Source organism: Pelodiscus sinensis, chromosome 3, assembly GCF_049634645.1.
Source record: "Pelodiscus sinensis isolate JC-2024 chromosome 3, ASM4963464v1, whole genome shotgun sequence".
NCBI classification, from domain to species: Eukaryota; Metazoa; Chordata; order Testudines; family Trionychidae; genus Pelodiscus; species Pelodiscus sinensis.
This window is the reverse complement of record NC_134713.1, coordinates 43,910,550-43,929,606: the sequence shown is the minus strand read 5'-3', so window position 1 is coordinate 43,929,606 and position 19,057 is coordinate 43,910,550. Positions and strand designations below refer to the sequence as shown.

Genomic DNA, 19,057 nt, shown 5'->3' with positions numbered 1-19,057 from the left:
TCCATTCAGTGTTCAGCATGGATAGAACCATTATAATTTTAACCTTCACGTTTGTAACACAGAGTTGCATTGATCTGTTTAAGAGAGATTTATATGTGTGTCACTGTGCTCAGCTCATTACTCTCATCCCTGTGCTAGATGTTCATAGGCTTAAAACCCGTGCTGCTGTAGTCTTGCATAGTGAAAGGTGCCATCTTTTTGGTAGGATGTTCGTGGCATTAATGGCATACCTACACTAGAAACTTAAGTTGACCAATGTAGTAAGTACAGCAGTTTTTCATGGCCACACTACCCCCCTTCGGTCAGTGGTGTTCATCCTCACTGGGAGCGCTTCACCCAAGTTAAGAAGATTGTGTGGGGGTTGAAAGCCTGGGCTCTCATCTCTGTTCAGAGTTCCCTGCTGGGAGCCCGGCTGCTGCCCAGTCTCAGGGCACAGATTTCCCTGGTGGAGCTGAAAGCCCAGAGGGACAGATGGCCTCCTGACAGAGAGCTCTGTGCCTGCAGCCTGGGTGGCTGACCACAGAGAGCAGGTAGTCCAGAGGGCAGTTGCTGGGAACCTTGGTAGCAGCTCAGTGGGGAGCAAGGAGCCTGGGCGGCAATTCAGTGGGGAGCCAGGAGCCCAGGCGGAAGTTCACTAGTGAGTGGGGAACTGGGGGACAGCTGGTCTCTGTTTGGATGGTCTACTAGCTGGTCTGTAGATGTCCAGGGATGAGGGCCCAACTGGGAGTCAGGCCTGAGAATCTCAGCAGAGAGCCTATCAGCCGTCTGTGTCAATTTCATGTCTCAATCAGGGAGTCATGGAATTGACAAAAATGACAGCCAACCCTCAATGCAAGAAACACAATATTTACACAGACACTGCGTGGCCCTAACTATACCAACATAAGCACTATGCCTCTTTCAGAGGTGCAGTTATTATGTTGCTGTAGTAAGACATTTACATCAATAGGAGCAAGGATATATTGTGTATGCTGACACAATTAGGTCAGCATAAGCTGTCTTACATCAACCTAACTGTACAGGGTAGATCGGGCCTAAAACTCATTCTTGCACATAACTTTTGTTCTCCGGGTATATGTTATATATTCTCTAGCACTTTTCAGTGTGGGACACTGAATATCCTTGTTTTTCTAGCTGGTATTCCTTCTCTTAATAAAGGCTTGATTCTATGAATTACCATTGAAATATTTGTGTGTTGAGGTGCTTAGCCCTTACTAAACGTTCCATGGCTTACGGGTTTGCATACAGGCAGTCCCCGGGTTACGTACAAGATAGGGACTGTAGGTTTGTTCTTAAGTTGAATCTGTATGTAAGTCGGAACTGGCATCCAGATTCAGCTGCTGCTGAAACTGATCAGTTTCAACAGCGGCTGAATCTGGAGGCCAGTTCTGACTTACATACAGATTCAACTTAAGAACCCCAGGCATCCCCAAGTCAGCTGCTGCTGAAACTGATCAGCGGCTGATTCCAGGAAGCCCGGGGCAGGGGCTTCCTGTAGTCAGCCACTGGTCAGTTTCAGCAGCGGCTGACTTGGGGACGCCTGGGGCAGAGCAGCTGGGGTGCTGCTGGGTTGGTCCAGTAGCACCGCCGCTCCTCGGCGCTACTGGACCAACCCAGCAGCACCCCAGCTGCTCTGCCCCAGGCGTCCTGATTCAGCCGCTGCTGAAACTGACCAGCAGTGGCTGAATCAGGACGCCTGGGGCAGAGCAGCTGGGGTGCTGCCCGGTTGGTCCAGTAGCGCCCAGAGCGACGCTACGGGACCAACTGGCAGCGCCCCAGCTGCTGTACCACAGGTGTCCGGAGCAAAGCCGCGGAGCACGGGGGCAGGGGGACAGCCCAGACGCGCGGTGGCTGTCCTGCTGCCCTCGGGCTCCGTGGCTTTGCTCTGCTTTGCTCCCCGTCCCCCTGGTCTGCAGACGGAACACGCGGGCAGCGGACAGCCCAGACGCTCCGCGGCTTGGCTCTGCTTTGCTCTGCTTTGCCCCCCCCCCCCGTCCCTCTGGTCTGCAGACCAGGGGGACGGGGGGGGGGGGGGGCAAAGCAGAGCCAAGCCGCGGAGCGCGTGGGCAGCGGACAGCCCTGTCCGCTGCCCGGGTGTTCCGCCGCTTTGCTTCCTCTCCCTGGTCTGCTGGAGACCAGGGAGAGGAAGGACCCCGTTCATAACTGCGGATCCGACATAAGTCGGATCCGCGTAACTCGGGGACTGCCTGTACTATGGTTTCTGAGTGAGCTCATGCATGATCACTATCTAATTTAGGTCAGGACATGACACCTTGATTACAAAACCAAATTCTGATCTGTTTTTTTGAACATTTGGTGATCAAGCTTCTCTCTCCTTGTTTGGAGAAACTCATAGTCATTTTCTCACTAAACCTTCAGTGAAAAGTAAGACTGAAAGCTGCTGCTATTCATAGACTGGATAATACCTAATTGGCTTTTGTAATCTATGCAAGACTTTCAAAGAGGCTCTATTTTGTGCATGCACGCAACCCACCTCCCCAAGATCAAATGGTTATTTGTGCAGGTAGTTTGCACATTTAGAACACACAGCCTGGAGGCTCTTTAAAGAGGCTCTTTAAAGATTTGATCTTAAATGTTCAGAACAACAACAAAATGCCTAGCATACCTTAGACATTTGTTCATTAAATTATGCTTTCCTAGACTGGAGCAGTGAGACTGAACATTGGGTCTCCCGTAGCTTGGGAGAGTACTCTAACCACCAGGCTACACAGTTGTTTTCAGACGTGTGCACACATGAATTTTCAATTATTTATGCAAAGTGCAACTGCTTCAATAGGTGAGATTAAGGGAATCGCACATCAGACTATCCCACAGCCCAAAGGTTAGGGCGCTCACATGAAAGATGACAAATCCCTGTTCAAATCTCTTCTTCCAGTCATGCAGATGGGGGACTTGAACCAGAAGTCTCCCACATCCCAGGACTCCCCTCTGGGTTAAGAGTTCAGATGGATCTCCCCTTCCCACTAGCTGTTTTATGTGAACTTTCCTTAGGGGTATGATCAGGTGTAATCGAGGGCTCCCTACTGGGTGGGACCCTACATGTGACTTAGGCAATGAAATACCTATCTTCCATGACTTGTGACTCACTCTAAGATTTATGTAGACCAGGGGTCTCCAAACTTTTCAGCCCGAGGGCCGCATTAACTATCAAACAGCAGTTCGGGGGCCGACTACACACTTGAGGTCCAAATAAAAAACAATCAAAACATGGATGTTATTTTTAATTATTTATTTAATATTATTTTATTCAGTTATTATTTAATAACACATTGATACACTACACATGAACACCTGTATTAGTGTGAATGGTGAAATTGTTTCCTGGATGCCAAAATAGCAGACATTTCTGGCTTTAGATTTGTTGTCCCTAACATCAGCGGTGATCAGCGGCGGCTGATCTTGGCAGGATACACGTAAATTTCCGTAATTTTTTTTCCGTAGACAAAAAGGTCTCCACGGGCCAGATGAGAGGGCCTCGCGGGCCGGATGCGGCCCGCGGGCCATAGTTTGGAGACCCCTGATGTAGACAATAGATACCCAGACTGGAATGCCAAAGCCATGCATGTGCTGGGAGGCAGAAACATAGGTACAAACTTTTACTGCAAAAAACCAGGTGCCTAGTGAGTAGAGGCATTTGCACAGTTCAGCAGGAATTTTGTGTATTGCAGTGGTCCCAAAACTGGGACTTAACGGCTAAAAAGGGAGTTAGGTGGCTAATTCCTTTTGTGCATCAAGACCAGATGGTCTTTTTAATTGAGACTTTTCAAATGTTGCTTGTGTAATTGATAACAGGAGTGACCAGAGCCTTGCATGGATCCTTTGTTTTTGTAGAAATCTAAAACAATAAATAAATCAAGTTTTAAAACAATTTTTAGCAGACATTGTTTTGTATATGATCATACCAAGAGTTCCTACTCTGAGAAATGAAATGTTTTGCAATGTTTGGCCACTAGATGGAGACTAAGTAACAAGAATAAAAGATATAAGTAGAATAGCATTTTTTAAGCTTAAGAAGATAAATATTTCAAGTAACTATTGGTAAATATTATGACTTTATGCAACCAGAACATTTTGCCCATTAAAACGGTCTCCATAGGTACCAGAAGAATTCCCTAGAATTGTATTGCTTGGCACAAGTCACTGTGTGAATGGTGAGGTGTGTTAACTTAAAAGACTGAAGGATTTTTCTCTGTCTGCTCAGAAAAAAAACCCACCCCATTTTTACAAGATCAAAATAAAGTGTGAACCAGTCCCTTAGCAGGTGGACTTAATATAAATAGCCATTTCTGCAAACCAAGTATTCTCTTGTACAGATTTTAGTATCCTTGCTGACATACCCCAGGTGGGTTTCCAAGATAAAACGAACTCATGACCACGTTCATAACTTGGTTTGCATTAAAAATGAGCTCAATTTTTTTCTTAAAACCAACCAGGTAAATTAGAGAATCTATTAAAAAGACTTGAAGTATTTTTCTCTGTTGTAGTTTCTCTTTGTTTAGGCTGATTCTTCTGTAGCTATTCCAGAGTGTTAGGGCACAGAGAGAGAAATGTGCACCAGATTGTGCTCTCAGTTAATAATGCCACTGACATCTGTAGAATTGTAGTAATGTAAAACTAATGTGAGATCAGAATCAAGTCCAATATTATCTGATATATTAGCTACTCAGATCTCTATGCAGATGAAGGACTCCATGGCAAAACTTCTGGTGAATAATCCCTAACATTTTATCTTATTTGCGGCATGAGGTTTAGGCAGTCCCAAAGACAATTATCTTGCCCATCGGTACCCCTGTACAAAGTATCCATTTATTAACAAAGCAAACTTAATTATTTTTATTTTTAAAAATTACCTATTCTATTGTCTAAATTAATTTTATTATTAAAACTGTGTTCACCATTGGTCAAAATTTTCAAACTTAGATGCTTGATGTTAGGTACCTAGATCTATATTTTTATGCACATAGAAAAGGAGTCTGTTTTTTAGAGATATTGAATATTGTAGCTTCCAGTGACTACATTTTAAGGTGACTAATTTTAGACATCTAAATTGGAAACATTGGGCACTGTAGATTGATAAAAATATTTTTGTGATCACCGTGTGTTACCCTAAGAAAGCCCACTCACAAGAAACAATATATCTCTCTAGTTACAAAAAAGTTTTTCCTGTTGGGCGACAGAATGTTGTCATCATGCTCTCATGCTCAGGATGTTAGGCAAGCGTAGCGAGCATGGGGTACAGCCTACTAGTATATTTTAATGTATGCTTTTTCCTTCTTTTTTAGTGTGGTATCCTTGGAAATAACCTTAAAGATTTGGTAGATAAATACCAGCATTATGAAGAAGCCTCATCTGGGCTTTTGTCAGGTCTACAGACCTCTGAAATAGCTGTGAGCAAACAACTGTCTGAGCCAATTGCAGTGGATCCTAAAAACCTCCAAAGGCAACTAGAAGAAACCAAGGTAAAAACCCTCAACAAATTAAAACACACATAGATAAAAAGAGCTGCTTTTTGCTGAAAGGCTAAAATATTCTAACTTAAGCAATTAAGGGCCACATTCTTCATATATCTATCGAGAGAGCAATAGATCTATAGAGATAGAGAGCTATAATACAGATATAGAGCTATAGATATAGAGATGTAGATATAATCTCCTATTGAGCTTGAAGTTTACTGTCTGAAGTCTCATCTGAAAATCTGTGTATTAAGGATAAAGCACATGGCAGGCTTTCACAGAAACTGACTTATGCCGTGAAGAACTAAAAATGCCATTGACACCAAGTGGTATCAAGTAACTTCTTAGTTTTCAGGTGAGGAGGTAAAAGCTGGAAGGTTTGGTGAGTTGGTGGAGACTCAGTGATTCTAATAGTTACTGAGGGGATATGATTAGGGTAGGTCTACACTCACAGGGAATGTCAAATGAAGATACAAAACTCCAGCTACATTAATTATGTAGCTGGAGTTGACATACCTTTTTTCGCATTCCCCCCCCCCCCATCCCCACAGCACTCCCATCGGCTTCCCTTACTCCTCACACAAGCAGGGGTACTGACAGCTAGTGGAGGTGCCCTCTGAATTTGATTTAGTGAATCTTAACTAGACCAAATTGAAATGTGGAAGATTGATCGCAGCAGCGATCTGTTTAGTGTAGAGTTGGCCAGGATAGGTACAGTAGATTAGAACTGATGTCCATGGATGCCAGTGGTTAGTCTGACGCCCATTTGTTTGCCCATATGGTTTGTCATATGCTGCAGAGAAAAGTGTAAGAAACCTGCCACAGAAAGATATGGAAAATCTGTTCTCTACATTAGGTCTTATCCTGATCTCTAAGATCATCACTGGGGGGAAAGAAACCACGTTTTCAAATTTAGATAATTAATTCAAGATATCTGTCTTGAGGTGAAATCATTACGGAGACAAGTCAATATAGTTTGTGCCTCAGTGTAGCTAGTCAGGCCTTTAATTACATCAGCAGAAACCAGTGGTAACCCAGATAAAATATAGCTCTTCAGATTTGCAAATCTAAATTATTGCTATATGTTCATGTTTCTGTGAGATATGGTAGAAGCTATTCAGGGCAGGGTCAGAAGCTATGGTAGAAGCTATTGATCTTTGTTTTATAAAGCATTAGGTAAATTTACAACATGATAGGCAGAAGAAGAGGAAAAAGAATTAGAACATGCAAAGGCATATATGAACATTCTTAACATGGGGTGATATCTTGGCTCCATTGAGGTCAGTGGCATAATTCCCATTAACTATGGTGGAACTAGGATTTTAAAAACAATTGTCATAATTATAAGTGAATTGGAATGTGTCTCTCTCTGTCAAATGAAAATTCAGTGTGCATTTTATAATATAATTATGAATATGACAGAATTCTAATAATCATCTATGAAACCCTTGACTGAATCTGTTACCTTTCTTTCATTTTACAAATAGTTATCATACCAGATAAGTGGGGTTTTTTTAGAAACCTGGACAAGCTGGCACAATAGAGTCACCTTCCTCTTGGGAAGTGAATCCTGTACCTGTTGTGCATCAGACTAGCATGAGAAAAATCTTGACTCCCCGACATGTCAGCACTAAAACTACAACTTTATATACCAGAGCAGAATGATAGATGACACTGTCATATTATAATGATCATCGTACTTTTAAAAAGTAGCATTTGTAATTCTTTTATCATTAAAAATGTAAATTTGGAACTCTGAACTTCCAACAGTTTTAGTTACATTTGGGCTTCTGAGTTTTAGAAAAGTAGAAACAACACTGATTACAATCTGAAGCTGTTTTTAAACTCTTAATTCCATACTCCCAAATGGATTATATTCTGTATAATGCCAATTTTCATGCAACTAACACAAAAGAAGTGAGTCCTGGGGCTCCTTTATGAAACTCCTACACGGGTTACTTGCAGCAGAAAAGAACATTCAACCAGTGTGTGCTGAGAAGGAGGGGGAAGTGCATAGGCTCAAAAGAGTCCAAGAAAGAATAAAAACAGGAGGTTCAGAATAAAGAAGGCCAATTAGTGAATGCAAAACAAAGAGAATTTTTGAAAAAGTCAAGTGTTGTAAATTAAAGTTGCCCCTGTTGGCTGACACGTGCAGATGATCATCTATCCAGACACTGACATTTGCAGCATCAAGATACACTTTTTATAGGGCTTAACTATTCTTAAGAAAAATTCTTCAGTGTCTTTGGCACAAACTTGCTTGCTTTCTGTCACTATCAAAGGTCTTCGAGTTCAGCCTATTTTAATGTTATTTGTTTTATTTTTTAAACACAATATTTATGGCTAGTGCAAGGAAAATGCCACTTTATGTTTGAGGGTTTTTTCATGGCAGCTGGAGTAACATATTAAAGTATATCAATGCCTTCCTCCAGATAGCAATACCTCGACTAAAATGATTATATTTCCTGAACCATCATGATTTCCATATTCAGGTATGGACCTGTCTAACAGCTACCTGAAAGTGCATAGCGGTACCACCAATACAGGATGTAAAGGATGATGAATATAGCATTGAAAGTATATGCAAAATTGCACAATAGGTAGGACATGCCAGCATCAGAGTTTCTGCCCTTCAGAACTTGTATTCAGACTAAAGCACAATACAATATAAACCAATTCAAACAATTACCATATAGGTGAATGCAGGGTTTGTGTTCTACTGTCAGTAGAAGATTTATGGCACCAGATGCAGCAGGGTAAAGTTCATGCAGTGTTCTTCTTGATGTAAGGCATGAGATGCCTTCTTGATTCCTCAGTAAGAAGCACTGCTGTAAACCTTCCCACTAGTGCCATTGATCCACTAGGTCCTATTCACAGTGAAGCAAGACAGGCATTCTCATTGCCCTTTTATGACCTCTGCAACACTTGTTCAGCCTGTCCTCAGCCACCTCACTGCAGCTGCCTCTTTGACCACTCTTCTGTCCAGAAGCATGGTAACCTGCTGTACCCAAAGCTGGTGGTGCTGCACATGATAACCTGGCTGCTGTGTGGCTGAGAAGAGAGGAATGGCAATGTGCTGGTGTTTAGCAAGTCCTGTTGGGCATCAGGAAGCTTTCCATCAGAGTTGCTTATATGGCAAAGTGGAAAAACTTGACATGTTGGGCCTCTGACCATCTCATTGATGCAGAAGAGGCCTTGCTGCAGGGTATCTTGGAATATTTGCTTCAGCTTCAACTCCAGGACTTGTCATTGTCCTAAGTCAAGGTACAAGTGATGGCCATTTCTGCACACTCTTTCAAGGCAGGGCGGTATTCACACATCCTATGACAGCGCAGGTCCTGAAAGGCCTGGAGCACCTTTACCATATGTCAGGAACCCAGTTCCCCCTTGGGACTTGTATAATATGCTGCCAAGGCTCATGAGTCCCCCCCTGAATCCTTTGTGTCCTGCTCCTGCCTGCTTCTTTCCTGGAAGGTTGTCTTCTTGGTCACTGTGACTTTGGCCCGCCAGGTGTTGGAGATCAGGATGCTCATGTCTGAGCCCCCTTATATGGTCTTCCTATGGTCGTTTCCCAGGTCCTCATGGTCCAAGACATCTACTTACCAGTCCTCTGTCTGAATCCTCATGCAGCAGATGAGGAGTGCAGGCAGCATACCCTGAATGTCAGGCAGGCACTGGCCTTCTATGTTGATAGGCCAAAGTTGTCCCATAAGTCAATGAAGTTGATGGCTGTCGTTGATGGAATGAAAGGTTGCATGGTGTCAGCCCAGAGACTCTTTTCCTGGATCGTGGCCTATGTCCACTACCACTATGAACTGGCAAAGATGCACCTGTCAGCAGTCCCAGCTAGGGCACAGGCTTCTTTGGCAGTCTTCCTTACTCCTGAAACGAGACATTTGTCAGGCTACCCTCGTTGTCCATCCACAGGTCCACTTCACTTTATGAACTAACCCAGGAAGTTTGAGATGACACTGGCTACAGCATAGAAGTGCTCTAATAGGCAAAGTTCTGAACTGCAAACCCATCTCTGAGGATTCTGCTTGTGAGTTACCTACAGTGGAATCGACACAAGCAAGCACTAAAAGAAGAAAAAATGGTTATCTACCTTTGTGTAACTGTTGTTCTTTAAGATGTGTTGCTCGTATCCATTTCATTTCCCACCCTGCTACTCCTATGTCAAAGTTGTCAGCAAAAATGAATGGAGAGGAAGTAGAGATGGTGGGATCTGATATACCGTGCCATGACTGCCACACACCAGATGGTGCTATGGCCATCCTTACCAATACCACTAATGCAAAAGTCTCTGATGACTATGCACACCCACAATGGAATGAACATAAGCAATACATCTCAAAGAACAACTGTTATGAAAGGTAAGTCATCATTTCTTTTCCCCTCAGGAAGGGATCACAGATTTGGTTAATTTTATCCCGGAAGTAATTTTCTATTTCTCACGATTCATAGTTATAGCAGGAATTATGTCAACTGCAATAGTAAAGGTGTATTCTGATTTGCATTCCAGGTCTCTGTTTTTAGTTGCTATTACTCCATGAACACCACATTAGCAGCAGAATTTTTTCCTTTACTGGTTTCTTCTTGAAGGTACTTTTGGAAACTTTGAGCAAAAATGGTTTTACTATTTTAACTATTGTGGAAATAAAAAAATAAAAAATATGTTTCACATTATACAAAAATTATTCCTACCCTTTTTCAAAAACAACTGCTGCATTGACGACTGGTTGAAAACTTCAGAAAGTGGGAAACGAAATAGGAACACTGCAAAAGTGCTAGGCTACGTCTAGACTGGCCCCTATTATGAAATAGCCATGCTAATTTCCAACTTTGGAATAGGGAAATCCGCGGGGGATTTAAATAAATATGTCTGCCGCTTTTTTTCCGGCTTGGGGAAAAGCCGGAAAAAAGCGTCTAGACTGGCGCGATCCTCCGGAATAAAGCCCTTTTCCGGGGGATCTCTTATTCCTACTTTCAAGTAGGAGATCCTCCCCAAGCCGGAAAAAAAGCGGCGGCCATGTTTATTTAAATCCCACGGGGGATATTTAAATCCCCCGTGGATTTCCCTATTCCAAAGTTGGAAATTAGCATGGCTATTTCGTAATAGGGTCCAGTCTAGACATAGCCCTAGGCTATGTCTAGACTGCAGGCTTCTTTCGAAAGAGGCTCTTTCGAAAGTATCTTTCGAAAGAGCGCGTCTAGACTGCACGCGGAACTTTCGAAAGAGCAAGCTGCTTTTTCGAAAGAAAGCACCCAGTGAGGCTGTGTCCAGACTCAGGGGTTTTTTCGGGAAAAGTAGCCTTGTTCCGAAAAAACTTCACCTGCGTCTAGACTGCAGCCGCGTTCTTTCGAAATTAAATCGAAAGAACGCGGCTTTTCTTTCGACGGCGGTAAACCTCATTTCACGAGGAAGAACGCCTTCTTTCGAAAGTGCTTCTTTTGAAAGAAGGCGTTCTTGAATGTAAATAGGGCTTCTTCGAAAGAGAGCATCCAGACTCACTGGGTGCTTTCTTTCGAAAAAGCGGCTTGCTCTTTCGAAAGTTCCGCGTGCAGTCTAGACGCTCTCTTTCGAAAGAGGCTCTTTCGAAAGATACTTTCGAAAGAGCCTCTTTCGAAAGAAGCCTGCAGTCTAGACATAGCCTGAGTCTGGATGCTCTCTTTCGAAGACGCCCTATTTACATTCAAGAACGCCTTCTTTCGAAAGAAGCACTTTCGAAAGAAGGCGTTCTTCCTCGTGAAATGAGGTTTACCGCCGTTGAAAGAAAAGCCGCGTTCTTTCGATTTAATTTCGAAAGAACGCGGCTGCAGTCTAGACGCAGGTGAAGTTTTTTCCGAAAAAGGCTACTTTTCCCGAAAAACCCCCTGAGTCTGGACACAGCCCTAGTGATTAGAAATGCCCTGGAAATAGAATAAGCTACATGGTCAGATATGTGAAGTAAATTTATAAAGGAATTGCACAGGCCCCTAGTTTTCTGGACATGGGGGATAAAACTCTTCCCCTCCCCTCCAAAAAAGGCAGGAATATGTGCTTAAGATAACCCTAAAAGCCATCATGTTAACTCCAGGTTGCACCTATTCCTGTTTCTGAAAATAAAGATCTGTTCATGAAACAGTCCTTTAAGAACTGACTTGTAAGTCATCCAGGCTTTTGAAATTCCCCTTACCACTATTCTGTTCTGGTTTTTGCTTGCTCATGTCAGGTACATTCAGGTATCTGTATGCTAATTAAAAATTCAGCTATGTCCACCAAGTATACCTCAGTGCAGATTTCTCTTTGCATGCTGTGTAACTGACTTTTAGCTTAAGTGAAGAGTATTGAAATTTTAAGAAATGTAATTTTACAGGCTCTTCAGGGACAGGTGTCTAATCACCAGGTTGCTATAGAGAAACTGAAAAAAGCTGCTGAAGTGCTTTTGGATACCAGGGGAACTTTACTGCCAGACAAAGATGAAATCCAGAAAACACTAGGTAAGAGTTTTATTTTTTCCAATCCTATCTTTTTTGCTTAAGTCTGTGGGCACATGCTAGAGGGGATAAGGAATGTACATTGTACACCAGAGGTGGGCAATAATTTTAAAAGGGGGCCACTTCACAAATTTCTGAATTGGCTCCGGGCCCTCCCAGAAGGGGTGGGGCCTCAGGTGCAAGAGGTGGGACCAGGAAACTTCTCGTGCTCCCCCCGCCCACAGACCCTGATTGGCCAGGAGGGGTGAGGGGGGAGAGGAAGCATGTGAATGATTTGGGCCCCCTCTTGCCCCGAATGCCTAGAGAGAAGCACCACCTGTTTTAAAACAACTGGCAGTTCCCTCTAGGTGCTAACGCGTGAGGAGATATTGTGCGTGCTCTCTGCCCCCAGGCATGGGTATGCAGCAGCTAAAGAGAACCTGGGGGTGGGGGGTGGCAGGGTGGCTACGGGTCAGATCCACTGGCTTGGTGGGCCAAATTTGGCCTGCAGAGGCTCCTTTGCCCACCCAATTCTACATTCTCTTGTCATTTTTTCATTTTTATGTCTTACTGGGATGAGATGTTGCCGCTATTCAGTGATTTTATTGTACCACTTAAAAAACAAGAAAAAAATCATAAAATAATATTGCCATAGTAGTGTTCAGATAAAGAACTTACAATCAAAACTGACAGGCCAGACAGAGAGGAGAAAGGAGTTATTATTGGCTCATTTGTAAACAGGGAACTGAGACAAAGAATGACTGCTCTAGTGTCATGCAGGAAGTCTGCACCAGAGGGGTAGTTAAGAACTCCAGTGATCTGTGTCTTGATTCTGGTTATTAAAAACTACCTCGCCAGTGAAAACATCCCCTCCTCCCCCCGCCCCTTCTTAAGTATTTTTGTTTCTCTGTACTGTCATTGCTAGTTACATTGGAACGTGCCGTTTACCCCCGCTTGGAACTTCAAGACCTGTGTGTGTCTCCCGAATAACTTTCAGTGATTTCATAAATTGCAGAGTAGACAAATAAATCATAGAGAAGCCTGATTCCACAACTGCTGAAATCAGTGGCAACACTGTAATGCACATTTGTTTAAGTATAACATAGCTTTGTTTAATTTAAAATATCTGTTATCTTTTAGCTTCAATAACACCGATACTTAAACAATAAAAAAAATAAAATTAGAATGATATTCTTTTCCCAATTTATCCCATTTTTTGCAGTTGTAAGCTCTGATCCTGAAATACTTTTGTCCTTATCTTTATGATCAGTCACAAACTGAGTACATGCATAAATATTTGCAAGATCAAGGAGGTATATAATAAAAATATTTTGGTTATGTTTCAACTCTGGTTAAAACTCGATTAACATTTAATTATACAGAAGAATATACAGCAGAGTAAAGATCGGCATAGAGAAACTATTATATTGGAGCACATGGATAATGGCTGCTTAAACTCAGTTTTTGATCAAGGACAGACATATGGTTTCAGTAAGAAGGGAAAAAGAGATATGGGAAATGATGACTGAACTGACTTGAGAGAGTTCTTAGAAATTATTACTGCCATAGTAGAGAACATTATTAAAATATGTATCCAAAGCTAAAGATACAAGGGAAAGATGGACTAATCCTTTATTCCCCTGGTTTCAACCTTGAATTCAGCAGACCACATCTGTTTAACATTGTACAAATTACAAACGCCTTTCTTAAATCCTCTCTTGGTTATAAAACTTAAAAAATAATGAATAGTTTTGAAGCACCTTACAGACTAACAAAATTTGTAGGTGGTATCCTGAGCTTTCATGGGCACAACTCACTTCATCTGAGGATATCAGCTCAAAATACCATCTACAAATTTTGTTAGTCTCTTGCATATATTCAGCTGGTGTTTTCTCCAGCATTTACATGGTGTACCGCTGATATTTTTAAAGTGAATTTCAAGTCTGTATTTTTCTCTATTTGTCTTCCTTTTGTTTACCATATGAAAGATAGATGTTTGATATGTACACACCTTTTGGAAGGCCTGGTATCAATGTAAAATGGACAGTTCTGAAGCAGTAAAGGCTAAAAAAGAAAAACATCTCTGGGCTTTCTGAGGGTATTTACTTGTCTTTATGACTTAGATAGTAGGACAGATCTGGACTTATTTCCTTTCATATGGAGAACAAAAGCCAGAGTGAGACTCAAACAGTAGAAACAGAAACCTTGTTTTACAGAATTCACTGTGTGTGCTCTAGGAATCAGGAGCCTCTTCTGACAGTTTCACCTATTACTCATCTAAAACTCTTTTATAATTTACCTAAGTTGGCTCTGCAAGGCAATGAGCCACCTGCCCTAATTGAGTTCTACCTGTGGCCCAGTTGCTTTGATATACCTCAGTCCCAAGCTAATCAGAGAGGAAGGACTACTTGTGATCTCCAAGTTTCAGGAATTCTGCTCCCAGCATTCAGTAAGTCCTGGCTCAGATTCAGATCCTGATCGCCCTCTTAACACCCTCACAACAAATGCTGGCTTCCAGGGCAGCTGCTGGAGAGGCCTGTAAGGACGATCCAGTAGAACTGAGTACATCTAAATTGTACGCACCCTCATAGTTACGTACACAGTTTGTAAATATTGAGTATTCAAAATTTCATAGTAAAAATAAACCTTGTATTAATATTTACTGTGTTGTGATCTGCTTGCAGTTTTTGCTGATAATTTCCCACATTGAAGAGTAAAAATTCGAGAGCACTGTAAAATACATTTTAATTTAAAAAATTGACTAATTGACCTTACAAAAGGTCATGTCATGACATGTCAACTAACTAACATGTTTGTCAGGCGAACACTAAGAAAGGAGATAAGTTAGTGAGAATTATGACTAAGAATAGTGGAGTAAAATAAAAGAGAAAATATCATTATTGGGAAAAACTTTCAGCTAATGAGATGGAATAATCTAAGTAATAGTTGGTTGGAATCATCCTTACTTGAGACATTAAAGCTAGATGAGTCAAGGCACAGGTAAACGTTCTTTAAAGAGCCATTGCAAAGGAAGGGGGATGGATTAGATCATAGAATCCTAGAGCTAGAAGATACTTCAGGAGGTCATTGAGTCCAGCCCCCTGCCCAAAGCAGGACCAGTCCCAACTAAATCATCCCAGCCAGGGTTCTATCAATATGAGACTTAAAAACCTCTAGGGATGGAGATTCCATCACCTCCCTAGGTAACCCATTCCAGTACTTCACTACCCTCCTAGGGAAATAGTTTTTCCTAGTATCTAACCTAGACCTCCCTGATTATAGCTTGAGACCATTGCTCCTTGTTCTGCCATTCGTCACTACTGAGAGCAGCCTCTGTCCATCCTCTGTGGAACCTCTCTTCAGGAAGTTGAAGGCTGCTATCAAATCCCCCCTCGCTCTTTTCTTCTGCAGATTAAACAACCCCAAATCCCTCAGCCTCTCCTCGTGGGTCATGTGCTCCAGCCCCCTCATCATTTTGGTTTCCCTCCACCAGACCCTCTTCAGTGCATCCACATCCTTTCTGTAGTGGGGGGCCCAAAACTGGACACAGTGCTCCAGATATGGCCTCACCAATGCCAAATAAAGGGGAATAATGACTTCTCTAGATATGCTGGAAATACTCTTCCTAATGCACCCTAATATGCCATTCGCCTTCTTGGCTACAAGGGCACACTGTTGACTCATATCCAGCTTCTCATCCACTGTAATCCCCAGCTCCTTTTCTGCTGAACTGCTACTTAGCCAGTCTCCAGCCTGTAATAGTACTTGGGATTCTTCCATCCCAAGTGTAAGACTCTGCACTTTTCCTTGTTGAACCTCATCAGATTTCTTGTGGCCCAATCTTCCAATTTGTCTAGGTCACTTTGGACCCTATCCCTACCCTCCAACCTATCTATCTCTCCCCGTAACTTAGTGTCCTCTGCAAACTTGATGAGAGTGCAATCCATCCTCTCATTGAGGTCATTAATAAAGACATTGAACAAAACCAGCCCTAGAACCAGTCCTTAGGGCACTCCCCTTGAAACCGACCACCAGCCAGACAGCAAGCCATTGATCACTACCCGTTGGGCCTGATAATCTAGCCAGCTTTCCAGTCATCTTACTATTCCATTTATCCAATCCATACTTCCTTAACTTGCTGGAAAAAATATTGTAGGAGACCATATCAAAAGCTTTGCTAAAGTCAAGGTGTATCACATCCACTGACTTCCCCATGTCCACAGAGCCAGTTACCTCATCATAGAAGCTAATCAGGTTGGTCAGGCATGACTTGCCATTAGATGAGCTAATGCGTTAGAAATTAGAATCCTCCAGATGATGTGGCCACTTTAGGTCACACAGCCAGTGCGTTCTGGCCAACAGTGTATCTGACTTTGGGAGGCTCACCTCAATGCAAAGTAGATCATCTACTTGTGTTATGTAAGTTCCTATGCCACAGTTCCAATCTGATGACATTATAGGGGGCATAGCTGGAGGGAAAAGTGTGTGGAAGGAATGCCCTATGCTTCACTAATCCCTACCTGATGTTTCAGTCCTTTGGGACTGTTAGCAGCTGGCATAAGCTAAAATAGCCCAGGGACCAGCCCTACAAACTGTTGCTCCAGGAATGGAAAGTGCTAAAGCAAGGTACAGGTCACCTTTTGCCTGCCACTGACTTTTCCTATATGCTTCTTGGCCATAGCTGTAGTTCCATCCTTTTAATTGTGGATTGTTAAGGTGCAAATCCTGAGGTCCCTATCTAAGCAAGTTTGGGTTGAAGTTTGCATCATAAGAATGTAAGAACAGCTATACTGGATCAGACCAATGGTCCGTTTAGCCCACTATCCCATCTTCTGACAGTTCCCATGAATGAATAGAATAGGGCAATTGAGTGATCCATCCCCTCTTGTCCACTACCAGCTTCTGGCAGCTAAAGGGTAGGAGCTAGGAGTATAGATTGCATTCTTGACCATCTTGGCAAAAAGCCACGAATGCACCTATCCTCCATGAACTTCTTTTTTTAACTCCTTTTTAGTTTTGGCCTTTACAACATTCCCTAGCAACCAGTTCTCCAGGGTGTGTGTTGTGTGAAGAAGCATTTTCTTTTGTTTATTTTATAGCTGCTGCATATTAATTTGATTGGATGATCCCCATTTCTTGTGATTTATGAAAGAGTAAATAACACTTCCTTATTCACTTTCTCCACACCATTCACAATTTTATATACATCTGTCATATCCCCTCTTAGGGTACATCTACACTGCACGGCTATTTTGGAATACCGGCGGCATCCTGAAATAGCAACTCCATATACAGAAATTACTCTACTCAAGCTGTCCATTATTTTGAAATATTTTTTGAAATAACGGGTGTGCTGTTTCACCATCCCAATAAACCTCATTGCACCACAGATAAAGGATGGCTCGAATAGTGCATTATTTTGAAATAGATTCAAAATAAGATACGCAATTTGCATAGCACAAATTGTGTATCTTAATTCGAGGTTATGGTGCTGTGTACATGCATCCTTAGTTGTCTCTTTTCCAATCTAAAAAGTCCCAGTCTTTTTAATCTCTCCTTATATGGAAGCTGTTCCATACACTTAATCATTTTTGTTGCCCTTCTCTGTACCCTTTCCAATATAAGATATATTTTTTGAGATGGAGTGACCAGAACTACACATCGTATTTCAGATAAAGATATATCATGGATTTATATAGTGGTATTATGATATTTCCTGTCTTATTTCTATCCCTTTCCTAATGTTTCATAACATTCAATGTAGCTTTTTCTAATGACTGTGCATATGGAATGGATGTTTTCAGAGAACTAGTCACAGGGCTGAGCAAAACCAGAGTTAGAACCAAAGGATTTTGCTTAGCGATTCTATGAGAAATAAGGGGAAACTTTCAGTGATTTCTATTCTATTTATTTCTTTTAGATGACATTGTTGGCAGATATGACAGTTTATCCAAGTCTGTGAATGAAAGAAACGAGAAGCTCCAGATAACGCTGACTCGTTCCCTAAGTGTACAAGATGGTTTGGATGAAATGCTTGACTGGATGGGAGGTGTTGAAAAGAACCTTAAAGAAGAGGGTCAAGTGCCTTTGAATTCTTCTGCTATTCAGGATATCATTAGTAAAAATATTGTAAGTAGCATTCTTTGAAGGAAATAATTGCTTCCTAATTCAGATAATATTTAACCATTTCAAGAAATAATTTTAGTCTCAGATCAACTCCTTTTAATGGAATCAAACTAAGATTTAACAAAAGTGTGTGTAGAATTACCTGTAGTTCTTCATATTTGAAAATAAATATGTCCAGATTCTCAGCTAAAGCAAATCTGGGTTGTTTCATTGAAATCAGTGTAGTTAGCCTGATTTTCATCAGGATCTGTCTTTAATTATTTCCTCTTAAGAACTAGGGGGTATTGTTGTTATCCCTCAGTATTACATCATGAAGATTTAAAAAAACAAATATTCTTAATAACATACGAGTCTTTGAAGCAGAAACAGGAGAAAGCTACTGTCAAATTCCCTCTGTCTCCGTGTTCAGATGCACTCGTACTTTGATTTTCCTTAGAATTCTTACAGTGCTGTCTTCTGTGGAGGTCACTGATCATGTTACCTTGTGCTTCTAATATGTTCTTAAGCTGCTCATTCATATCTTTAGGGATTGCTCCAAGAACTTCAGGAATCACAGGGTCCATCTTTATTTTAGTTTTTTCATAATTAATGAGCTTTTTGGCAGAGTTTTTCATACTTCTCTATCTTCTTCTCTTGTTTCTTTTGTATATTTCTGTCTGATACTATGGCAGATTCAATTAACATGGTCTCATTTGTCTTCTTTTCTACAACAGCTATGGCCAGCCTGTTTGGTCTGTGACAATTACCAGATCCAATAAAATCTTAGCCTCTTCACTCTCTAGAGCACTTTCCATTCAGTGGTCATAATGCCACATAGTTCATTTCTATACTTGCCACAGAGGCTCTACTGCATATTCATGGTGACCTCGCTGTGTCTTTTCATATATTCTCTTCCAGCCCAACTCATGCAGGTGCTCAACACATGCTCCACCAGCTCTTCTTTTTCAGAACATATTCTACAGTTTGGAAAGCAGTTTTGTCAGTCAGTTTTATTTTGAAAG

General features: G+C 41.8%; 1 protein-coding gene across 30 annotated transcripts in view; it reads left to right on the top strand.

Moving 5' to 3' along the window:
• Positions 1-19,057, top strand: part of DST (dystonin) — a 470,874-nt gene that overhangs the window by 312,723 nt on the left and 139,094 nt on the right. For all 30 annotated transcript variants that reach the window (XM_006110983.4, XM_025182427.2, XM_075923642.1 and 27 more), the window contains 3 exons: positions 5,304-5,480; positions 11,831-11,954; positions 17,851-18,059. In XM_006110983.4, the coding sequence (XP_006111045.2) occupies positions 5,304-5,480; positions 11,831-11,954; positions 17,851-18,059 (510 nt within the window). The remainder of the gene's footprint in view (positions 1-5,303; positions 5,481-11,830; positions 11,955-17,850; positions 18,060-19,057) is intronic.